This window comes from Crocuta crocuta, unplaced genomic scaffold (genome assembly GCF_008692635.1).
Source record: "Crocuta crocuta isolate KB4526 unplaced genomic scaffold, BGI_CrCroc_1.0 scaffold62, whole genome shotgun sequence".
Lineage (NCBI taxonomy): Eukaryota > Metazoa > Chordata > Mammalia > Carnivora > Hyaenidae > Crocuta > Crocuta crocuta.
Genome location: NW_027529173.1, coordinates 5,559,238 through 5,570,825, shown reverse-complemented (window position 1 = coordinate 5,570,825; position 11,588 = coordinate 5,559,238). Strand labels below are relative to the sequence as shown.

The window sequence follows — 11,588 nt, the reverse complement described above, 5'->3', positions numbered from 1 at the left end:
GCCTCCGGAAGTCGAAACGGCCCTTTAGACACCCTAAGAACCTGAGGCCACTGTTGTCCGGACTGACGGTGGTCAAAATCACCTTGAGAGTTTTGAAGAATGTGCATCACGAGACCCACACACCTAGGTCGCTCGTTATAATACGAGCTGGGGCCTGGAAATGTGTCTTTCCAAAGGCTGGTTTGGGAGACGGACCTCTGCAACCTCAGCCCGAGTCCCAGCAGAGCTTTCCGCTCCGCTCCTCTCCGCCCCCGCAACCGGTCCCAGACCACCGAGAGGAATGCTATTTCCAGGTGCGAGGCCGCTAACCTCGCATAAGCGCCGCGGAGGGTCAGTCCCGCCCGGGGCGCCTCCAGGGCTCCGCCACGCCCCCAGGCCAGGCAGGCAGCGAGCGCCCGGTCGCCCCCCAGCACCCATACCTTTCCCGATGACTTCCAGCAGCTCCTTCTCCTCCTGGGTCAGCTCGCCTTTCGTGATATGAACCATTGCTCCCGCCAGCTTGAAGATGATTCTGTTTCTTCGGAGGTATTAAGAAGAAACGATATGTGTGTGTTTACTGTAGGAACGCCAGCCGCAATGGGGCAGCTCGAAACCAGGACACTGAATGGCCAACCACGGAAGCGTTCGAATTCTCTCCACCCTCCCACGGGCGGGCGAGCAGCGGGCGAGCTCGGGCGAGCCGAGCGGACGGTCTCTGCTCGCCCAGCGACAGTCACCGCCCCCCTGTGCGTCATTGGCCCGGCAAGGAGGAGGAGCTACAGGAGGCAGCAGCGAGAGACTCCCATTGGAGCAGCCTGGCCAGGAAAAACCCAATGGTGAAAATCAGGGGGGAGATTAAATGCCCCTTCCACGTTCCCCACACCCATCCTGCCGCTCTGCTCAGATATGTAGCCGTACGCAACACTTAAATTCTCTTCCCAGATGTTCTGTGTCCGGCTGTGGCTGTTCAGGGCGTGCAGCCCCCCCGGCTGTCTCTACGGTCCCCTCCTATTTCCCCAGGAGTGGTGCAGCCCCGGCCGGGGGCGGGCTGGGAGGCGGGGCGGAGCGGGAGGGGGGGCCGGCGGGCTGAGTGGGTCGATGTCAATGTGTCTGTCCTTCACTCCTCCATTGTCTGCCGCCGCCACTGCCGCGGGTGCCACCGCCGCTGCCGGGATCGCCGCAGCCTGCAGCCTCGCGCGTCGCCGCTACCTCCTCGGACAGGTGAGCAGCAACCCAGGTGGGACACCGGAAGCAGGGAGGGCTGCGGTAACCGCTACCGCCGCCCCGCCGGGTGCTTCCATCCGGGCCGGAGCTGGCGGGGAGGAAGCATGTGCCTGCTGGGGCGGCTTCCTGCCCCCCAGGGGGGAAGCCTGCCCTCCACCCCACTGCCGTCGCATGTATCGCGTGTCAGCAACCCGGACTGAAGACTCGCAGCTCGCCGCATTGAGCCGCCCCGGGAGACCCTGGGACAGGGAGCCGGCGGGGGCTGGCCACGCGGTGGGAAGCGGCGGGTGCCTACGGTCTCGTGCGTGGCACAGCCAGATGCGGCTCCCTAGAGGCCGGGGCTGGAGCTTTGGGCTAGGCGCGGGATGGGGAGGAGAGCTCCCCAGGACGCGCGAGGCGAACGCATCGTGAGAATAGTCCCCGAAGAAGGTAGTTCTCTTTGGCAAGCCTCAGCACCCTCCCCCCTCCCCACAAACACACACACACACACACACTACTTGTCATCTCCTCTGGCCTCTGTGGAAGCTAGGGAAGAAAACCGGATCTGATCGCCCTATGGTGCCTGTTAAGGATGTTTGGAAGCAATTTACACTTAAACTAATACTTCATTTGTGAGAGACGGCCTGGGGGAACGGGGAAAGGAAGGGCCTCTGCTGTGCCAGAGTTCCCAGTCTTTGTAACTCTGATCTTGAGATTTATGGAAATAGGGAGGGGAGGGGTAGGGGGCGGAGATTAAATTGGTGTTGCTGTCTATATATAGCCTTAGATTAGCCTCTTAATCCAACCTTCATTCAACTGTAATATGTTGCCTCGAGCTTTGAGCTTCCACCGTAGGTACCTAGGGGGGAAATACAAGTGTGTACCACCTCCTGTGGCTCAGAAGCAAGACTTGCTTGTTAATACGAAGTCAGTCATTTCTCCAGGGCGCGCATCCATAAGATATTTATGGCATCAATGAAAGCTTCTTTTAGAAATTAATGTTTACGTGTTGCTGTTGTTTCTCTACGGACTAGTATTGATGTTTCTTCCTAGACCCATCTGCTTCAAAGAGAAATATTTGAATAATTATCTAGACCTTTTTTGTTAAGCATCCCTGCCAGCACTCCTTCTCCCCACAGTGTTGTATATGAAATGAAATGCATTTCCTCTGACCGTATGCCTTCGATTTTTTTCCTTTTTCTTTTCTATTCTTTTCTTTCTTTCTTTCTTTCTTTCTTTCTTTTTTTTTGAGGCATTCACACTTTTGAAATCCTGGAAGATGTTCATCATTATTTCTTGCATTTAACCAAATCTTTTCTAAACTCCAGCTGTTTTCTTTTTAAGGCTTCTTCTTTGCAGGCTGGGGCACATCTGAGCCAGAACATCTCACATGAAAATACTTTGAAATTATTCATCTCAGTGTATAACAAAGAAACTGTTGTTTGATGGTGCTTTAATAATGATGTGGCTGTTCAAACAACAAGTAGTAAGGCTTTTGAGAGTGACCAATCTTTTGTAACACTTAACATGCTGTTAGCTGCCACAGTTACAATTTATTTAGAACATAGTATCATGCAGAAGAAATCCACAAACCTAAGAAAATGCTTGCAGAGTGACCTCCACCGAAGCGTGACAACATCTTACAGTGGATGTGTGTCCAGAATTGGGTACTTCATTGCCAGTATTTCCATCTCTTATGCCAAATTGGGGCCATGGTTACTTGAAGGTCACACCTGTTTGTCTCACTGAGGTTGTCAGCTCCTCAAGGATAGCAACTTAGTACCTGTTTTCTTGGTTTTTTATGGCATCTGATTGGTATCTAGGCCTCTGAATACAGGACTTCAGTACATTTAGAGTCAATGGCATTTAAAGGCAAAAACTCACCCCTACGAAGAAATACAGATAAATAATATGTTGTTTAAGTTCCTAGAAACAGATAGTGTAATGGATAGCATTCGTCGGATGGATTACATTAATCATTTTGTACAGGATAAATATTTAACGTAGGAATAAGATTAGCTAATGAGCACACCTTAAACTAGATTAAGGAACTTTTCTTATACTAAGGGTGTATTCATGTCAAACAAGTTTTATTCATAATAAAACAGTGACCACCCACTTAGGAAGTATTTAGTTTGTTTCAGATATCCTAGCAGATGTTTGTATAAGATTATTTTAATTAGTGTTATAGTGACCCAGGAATTAGCCAGTATTGCCTATATTCGGCAGATAAAAGGGCAGAGATTAAGAACTTAATTTATTTACCCCACAGGCCCACAGTTAGGAAGTGTCAGAGCCAGAACTGGAACCCAGATCTGTCTCTAAAACTTTTTTTCTACTATTTTCTGCATGTGTGGCTGGCAGTAAGGGGGAAATTATGTATTCTTTCAATTAACTAGTAGATAACACATTCATGTGGTTCAGTATACCAAAGTACAAGTCTCCTTCCTAGTCCTTTCTTCATGCCCTGTAATCATTGATATCTGTTTCTCTCATCTCCTTACTAATATATTTTATGTGTTTATAGCTCACATGAGTATTCCCACTTTTTGACAGAAATTGGAGCATACTAATATACTGTTCCAGACTGCATGATAAAATTTGCATGATGTTTTGGTCTCTCTTCTGTTTCTTTCATCACCTTTTTAAAAATAATGTTTTCTGAAATGTCTGTTTTTGTGTCTCCCATCTCTTTTCTATTACTGCTACCCTAAACCTCTCCTGTCGCATTGGATTGCTAAGTAGCCTGCTGCTCTCCCACCTCACTCCATCCAGCTAATTCAAGGTGCCACCAGTTCAGTAAACCTTGACCACCCATCATCCACCCAAGGATGAGACATACTGACTAAAGACCAAACCGGTTCACTTAAAATGACTTAAAATGTGTCAATAGCGTTACACTGGCCACAGAACAGAGGCCCAGTGCTTGCTTGCAAGACTCCAAATTCTGATCCCAGCCTGCATTTCCAGTCAGCCAGCCCCTCCCACACACTCAGAGGTCACCACACTGCTGGTTCCTTCACATGCCAGTAATTTCCACCCCTTTCCTCCTGCTTTCTCTTCCTGGAATACCCTCCCTTCCCTCACCACTAAGTCTCTTGTCTCCTCCTCAGATCTGCTGAACTGCTCAACTTTCACATTACTACTTACATGCAAACTCTTCTCTGGCTTTTGTGATCACCTCTCCCTCCTCTTCCACTGAGGGCATCACAGATGCTAGTAAACATTTCTTCATGCCCCTCATCTAGAGGAACGAGTAAAATCTTTACACAGCAATTGCTGGTACCATTATTGACATTCTCTATCTTCTCATGAGCCTTAGTGCTCCCCCACCCCCATCATCACCTCTTCATCGGATCCCCATGAAAATACCTGAAGTAGATATCTTTTTCATGACATTGTATTATAGTTTTTATTAATCTGTTTGACCCCTTCTCCTTCTCAACTTTGAATTAACTAGGACTAATTTACCCTTGTCTCTCAGAAATCCATAATGCAGTGTCTGGCACTTAGTGTATGCTCAGTGCTTGCTGAATTGAATTCAGTTTGGTCTCTAAGTTATTTTAGGTGGATTTGTTTCCCTACTTAACTAATCCTTCCTGGCAATGTGAGGTGATGTTGCACTAGACACAACGGCCATAACCAAGAGCAGAAGTTCTTTAAATATTTTGGTGTCGAGCTTCTTGACATTCTGATTGATGAATGCTGTCAACTGAGAAAAAAAGAACTACATTGTTGATACGCACATGGTTACCAATTTTGCATACCATTCCTGGATTTCCCCCATTAAAGCCCCAGACCTCCAACTCTGCTTTAAGAGAACACTGTTCCTTTTTGTTGCAGGGCAGTAGCTCATTTTTGAGCATTGTATCATTCAGGGTAATATTTCCTTGACATTTGATTTTCATTTGTTAGGTATTTTCTTTTTGACTAAGAATATTGGATGCTGTTAAGGGGTTTTATTTTCTTTTAGGTTTGAAAAAACTCTTGTGAGTGTATTTGTTTAAAATCCCTTGTCTTTAGAGATAAGTACTGAATTATTTAAGGAGCAAATGATAGGACCTCTGGAATTGGCTTCGTTGTAATTCTGTGACCGTGGGGGACAGGGACTGAAAGTAAGGAATTTTTTTTTTTTTTTTTTACAAGAGAACACATCTACACCTTTATTTACTTTTCAGTTAGTTTAAATCCTTGAGGGGTACAGCATCACACGGATTCTGTGGCCAATGGCTTTAGCAGGAAGGTTGCCTCGGAATTTTGCACGAACCATGCCACTGTTTCCATGAGCACGAGTTACTTTTCCCCAGATTACTCTGGTTTTATTCGGGTTGCCACCACGAGTCACTGTGTTGTTCTTTGCTTTGTACACATAAGCACATCTCTTGCCTAGATAGAACTCAGTTTCATCTCGGGCATAAACACCTTCAATTTTAAGAAGAGCTGTGTGCTCCCTCTGGTTCCTGAGACCCTGTTTATAGCCACCAAAAATGGCTTTGGACCACAACCTTCCAGACACATTTGTTGTTTCAGGAGTCCTGTTCCCAGCAGGCCTCCACAGGTTCAAAGATGGCGGAAAGCGAAAGTAAGGATATTAATGAGAAAATTGAATGGTTAACAATTGAAGCGTGGTGATGAGTACAGTGACTTCATTATACTGCTCTCTCTACTTTGGGGTGTGTTTGAAATTTTCCATAATGAAGTTTTTTTTTAAAGGAGAATTTGGAAGTATTATAGTTTTTAAAAATTGTCGTTGTTTAACAAAACGGAAGAAATGATATGAATGCAAAAGTTCTTTCTCTATGCTTGGAGTTTAGCTTATGCAGCTATTCATTTAAACGTTCAAACAGCTACACCTCCATTTGCAAAGGACTGTCTTGTGAACAATTCCTTTCCATAAACTGTTCACATCACATTTTAATTTCTCCACAAAACTAAAAGGTAGGTGGCATTGGTCCGTGCTTATGCCTCAGGCTTATCAATATGGTACTGAAAGCTAATTTTCATCTTTTTTGGAAAATGACAAAGTAATGGGCAGACAGGTCTGAACAAGGGGTGCAGATATGTTTAATTTAAACAGAAAAAAGCAAGCTGTGAATGAAGTGGAGGAAGACACGACACTGGTTTTCTTCTGTGTCTCCTAAACCATTTCCAAAAAGAAGTGTGAAAACTGTTGTAAGCGGCACTGTTAGAAGTGTATAAATGTGGGCGTATAAGGGCCACACTCAACTTGTGCCTGCAAGTCTTCTACTCAGCATTTGCTTTACGAAATCTGTATTTTCACACTTACACTTCCTGGATTTGTACAACTTTATAACTTATGTTTCCTCATGTTTAAGTTTCTTTGAGTATGTTATGGATTTTTAAAATGTTAACCTTCCCCAAAGCGAACATGGAAAATTTTTGTATCATTTTTAACATGTCTTCCCAGACTTTGAAGATTTTTAAAGATTTAATGAAGCTTCAAAGGGAAGTCTTCACACTGTTTAAGGACAATGTAGCCAATCCAGTATCACTGCCAGGTATTGTTGAAGCATACATTAGGGTGTCTTCAACTCCTCTTTCTATGAACTGTATTGTTGCGGAATTTAAATCTCTAGGCTGGTGCCTTTTATCTGAGTATAACAAAGCTGTTACAATAATTAAAAATAGAAAGCTATTTCAGCAACAGAAGGCAAAAGTTAGTATTTACTTTCCCAATTAATATATTTAGGCAAGAAAATTGGTAGTTTTGTCTCTAGTCATTTGATGGTCTGTTGTGGGATTTGTGTTAAAACCCAGAAGACAAAGCAGCCCTTTCAGCAACATTGATCACCCTCTGAGCAGAATCTCTTCCTGGTCTGTTGATTGTGGAGTAAAGCAGTCCCGTTAAGTAGCCTCTTCTGATCTGATAGGTCTAGATGGTCTCTGGGAGCCAGCCAAGCACAACCATAGTCCTGGAAATTGGAGGAAGAAAACCATGGCTCCAAGTTTCCAGGATGAGATGTATTTTCTAAGTCAGTCTCCCTCGCTTGCAGTTTCTTCATATATATACACCAAATTTACAGGGTGACTTTGAGAATACCTTGTACTATATAAAATGTTATTAAAAAAACAAGTTGTTACTCTTAGGGCCAATTTACATTTGAGAAGAGCAAAATTATAGGCCCAGTTGATAAAACATTTCAATGTAAAATTGTATTGGCATTAGTATTTGCTATATATCCAACTTCCTAGATTTGGGAAAGTAAAAATTATTTTTAAAGAGAGACTCAAAAATATAATTCTAATAATTGTATCACATTGATAAGAAAGATCTTGGTGTGCCTCTGTTATGATCAGTGAATCACAAAGAAGATGAGGGACGACTGGGTGGCTCAGTCAGTCAGATGTCTGACTCTTGGTTTCAGCTCAGATCATGATCTCACAGTTTACGAGTTCAAGGCCCTCGTGTCTCTATCTCTCTCTGTCTCTTTCTCTCTCAACAAATAAACTTTAAAAAACAAAAGAAAGAAAACAGGAATAAGACTTGATCTTTATCCCCAAGAGGCTTGTACTGTGCTCCAGGAGATAGGTCCGCTCCTGAACCAATAGGGACTGAATGAAGAAATTATCCTAAAGCTCTGTTCTGCTTATGTCGCCCCATGGGTTAGATACCTTTGAGAGCCCTTTGCAGGTTCAAGTGGCTTCTCTGGTGCCTGCCAATCTTTCAGACTAATTGGAACAATGTTGTTACTCCTCTACCCACCCACTGGCTTCCTGATCCTAGAATGCCCTCCTCCACCCATTTCTGCATATCTAATTTTACTCAAATCCTTCTCAGCTCACATGACCCCACCTCCACACAGCCTTCTCCAGTCCCCAGGCAGAGCAGTACAGACCCAAGAGTGAATTCCAGAATGGGTGGAGCTCAGAGGGAGGGCTAACTCCTGGAGAAAGTGAGATTTTGAACCAACTCTGGAAGGATTGATGAATTTGGCAAGCCAGAAAATTTACAGCATTCCAAGGAGGACAAACCCCAAGAAAAAACAATTATATTAAATATTGGCTGCAGTTTCTCGGCCAACCATTCTGGAACCAGGAATGATTTCATTCAAAGGTATGTTTTCCTCAATAAGTCTACTTTTTAAGGTCATAAAAGTAGTAGATTATCTTTTAAAGCACATTCTGATGGTATGTTCCTGCTCTCACATAGTTTATAAGATGTGACATCGCGTGTTTAAGGCCAAGTCCAAAATCACAAACCACTATCTTCAGCATTGGTGGTAACAGGAAGTTGATAATAGACATAAAAACAATGGAAGAGGGTCGCCTGGGTGGCTTAGTCGGTTAAGNGAATATTTTGCCTTTGATTTCAAAATGCTCTGAAATTTTCCAAGATAACTAGAATAATATAAATACCTAGAAAATAAGTGGGAAATTCTTTGTGAAGTTAGATTTTTAAATATGTCTGAATATGAATATCTGATCTATGGAATTCTTAAAATATATATCTTAAAGGAATTTAGGAGTTTTTATTCTCTCAATTTGACTTTAATCCAGTTGGACTATTCTGATTTTTTTTTCAACTTTTCCTCAGTGGATGAAAGAAGTTGATGAATACAACAGGGATGTGGTGATCAGGTTAACGTGAGTCATTTTAAGACAAGGTTGTGGTTGTTAGGAGTTTCTGCCGCACCTTCCATTTGCATCTACTAGAGAATAAAACACACCACTTAGAATAATTTCTGGGTTTTAATATAACATGTACTGATAATGACCAGGGTCTGCACAAAAGTACTTCTCATTTTTAGCTCACTCAGATGTTGATGCTGATGCCATGGTGCCATGGGTCTCTTCAGCAAGTGCTTTCTGGGCAGTTAAGTGCCAAATGGAATAATTTGGCCTGTTCTGAATTTGGCCTATGTTGAGCAAAGTGTGCCTAAAAAACTTAAGTGTTTGAAAGATGTAGAATTATATTCTATCTATTCATATTTCAATTTTTATGTTAGATGAGGACTTTCATAAAACAGTGGTTAGATGTACTGTTATCTGTGAGGACTTTTAAATAAATCTCAAGAAAACTACCAGGGAGACGTGAGTAATAAGAAGGAATATAAACTCTTACACACTGCATAGAATATATCATAAACTACTGTAGGGTGAGCAGTTTTAGAATATTCTACTGTTTTCCTGTTCTTGTATATTCACACAAAGGACCTTACTGATTTCCAAATTAACTTCAACACCTTCCTGGGTGTGTGTGTGTGTGTGTGTGTGTGTGTGTGTGTGTGAGAGAGAGAGAGAGAGAGAGAGAGAGATCATTTCTAAGAAAAAAAAATGGCGTGTGTTTTTCTCAGTATACACGGTAATAGAATGGGGTTATTATAAACAGGAAGGAGAACCCTATGTTGCTGGGACAGAGAAAACTGCTGCCTAGGGCAAAGGTATATGGCTTCGGAATTGAGGAATGTGAAGATTGTGCTTTTGTTAAAGGTGAGCCTCTGCAGGAAACAACATGATGGCAAGCTCCTGAAATACTAGAAACCACAGTGGCATAAATTTCCTATTTCCTTGTCTCTCAGAGACAGGACTTCTGTTAAATCCTCTCATTTATGATAAATGTTGTTTCCTTAATGGAACTCCTTGGAAAACCACTTGGCATTTGGGAGGAAGCTTATGCCAATTCAATTTATACAAATGCTGAACTAGATTGAAAATTAATATTTATGCTTTATCTAATTCTAAACCGTAAAGTCTATGAGACAAATAATGAAGAAGCTGCCTTGGAATATCATATAAATAATTGTCCAAGACCTTGCAACTACTCTCGTTGACTCTTTGGAAAGGGCACTGAACAGAGACTGGTTTGATCAGTCTGGGTTGATCTAGCTCTGACTGTTCCCTGTTTGGAGGCCCCTAAGGGGCAGGCATTTTTTTTCTTTTATCTCTGCTTTATCACCAATGTTAGAGTGGAATGCGTGACCTCAAGCAAGTGGTATGACACATTAGAGTGTTATCAGATTGTTAGATGAAGATTTGGGTTTTAGGTCCCTGGTTTTCAAAGTGTTCCATGTTTCATGGCTATCACTTATAAGTTAAAAAGTAAAAAACATGGTACCCGAGTGGCTCAGTTGGTTAAGCATCTGACTTGGTTTCAGCTCAGGTCATGATCTCAAGGTTTTGTGAGTTTGAGCCCTGTGTTAGGCCCTATGCTGTCAGCACGGAGCTTGCTTGGGATCTTCTCTCTCTCTCTCTCTCTCTGCCCCTCTACTACTCATAATGTTTCTGTCTGTCTCAAATCAGTAAGCTTTAAAAAAAAAAAGTAAAAAACACGTATTTAAGTATTAAAACATTAATAAACACAACTGCTGCTCACATGCTTCATGTGATTATTTTAAAGCTGGAGATGATTAATTCTTGTTAACTCTCACTCCCCAGGTTTTGTGCAATGCTTGGGTCAAACCTCCACCTGCTAGAAAATGAGCACCATGCAACCTGCCTGATTAGCCCCCGTTGAATTCCTGTCAACTAGTACCAGTCATGTGTTTGATTAATAAATACAGACAAGCTATTCTTTGAATGTTTGAACCTTTAAAAAAAAAACTGTACTTGAGAATTTATAGCTCTTGGCTTTTTTTTGTTCAGTTTGGGGTTTTTTTTTTCTTTTTATATTTGAATTTGTGTAGCCACCACTGTAACACTATGTCAAGGAAAACAGCCCCCTATCATCTGTGTGCTGTGTACCACCAAGTCCGAGGCCTAGCTTTGATATTTCTGTTCAGTTCAAGCTTGGCCAATTGTGCAACACTCATGTGTATGGTAGGTGATTTTGTGCAACCCTTCAAATAAGGCTTCATCTGCTAGACAGGCTTGGGCAGGTCCCCTTCTGGGTGAGAGGGGGATGGGGGCAGGAGTGGTTTGGTTGAGAGAACTCATAAATGTGGAAATGTTTGGATGCCTGCCCACCACCACCTTTGAGCTTCCTGAAGATCCATTATCATGTTTTTTTAAGCAAATGCTCCAAAGCTAAATTCTCCGACTAGTTACTAGTCAGGGGTGTAATACTTTTTCTAGAAGATTCTATTTACTTCTCCTTGGTTAAAAGAATGAAATATACATCAGTCCCCATTGCCATAACTTTATCTTCTAACTTCCCACTTGAACAAGTAGTCATATAGACTGTTCCCAGTTTTGTGTCTGACACAAAATCAACTTTAGTAAAATCATTTGTTCTTTGGAATTTGGCACTGCTCCCTGCTGATTTTTTTTTTTAAGACTACTTTTTTAGAGCAGTTTTGGGTTTTTACAAGATTAAGGGGAAGGTGCAGAGATTTCTGGTATACCTTCTGCCTGCATACATACCTAGCCTTGGCCATTGTCCTCATCTCCCCTCATAGTTAGTACATTTGGTACCACTGATGGATCTATGGATCGTTTGATAGCACATG

At 42.7% G+C, this 11,588-nt stretch overlaps 2 protein-coding genes and 1 pseudogene across 4 annotated transcripts in view; 1 reads left to right on the top strand and 2 right to left on the bottom strand.

Moving 5' to 3' along the window:
* Positions 1–719, bottom strand: part of ANKMY2 (ankyrin repeat and MYND domain containing 2) — a 39,025-nt gene extending 38,306 nt beyond the window's left edge. The window contains exon 1 of one of the 2 annotated variants that reach the window (XM_077757669.1): positions 420–719. In XM_077757669.1, the coding sequence (XP_077613795.1) occupies positions 420–486 (67 nt within the window). In that variant the 5' untranslated portion in view covers positions 487–719. The remainder of the gene's footprint in view (positions 1–419) is intronic. The other variant, XM_077757670.1, reaches the window with a different exon arrangement.
* A 373-nt stretch (positions 720–1,092) lies between these two features.
* BZW2 (basic leucine zipper and W2 domains 2) overlaps positions 1,093–11,588 on the top strand; it is a 68,575-nt gene continuing 58,079 nt past the window's right edge. Inside the window, exon 1 of one of the 2 annotated variants that reach the window (XM_077757665.1) lies at positions 1,093–1,200. The gene's annotated coding sequence lies outside the window, so the exon portion shown is untranslated. Of the gene's footprint in view, positions 1,201–8,025; positions 8,258–11,588 lie in introns of those variants that run through there. The other variant, XM_077757666.1, reaches the window with a different exon arrangement.
* On the bottom strand, positions 5,332–11,516 carry LOC144226276 (large ribosomal subunit protein eL33 pseudogene; annotated as a pseudogene).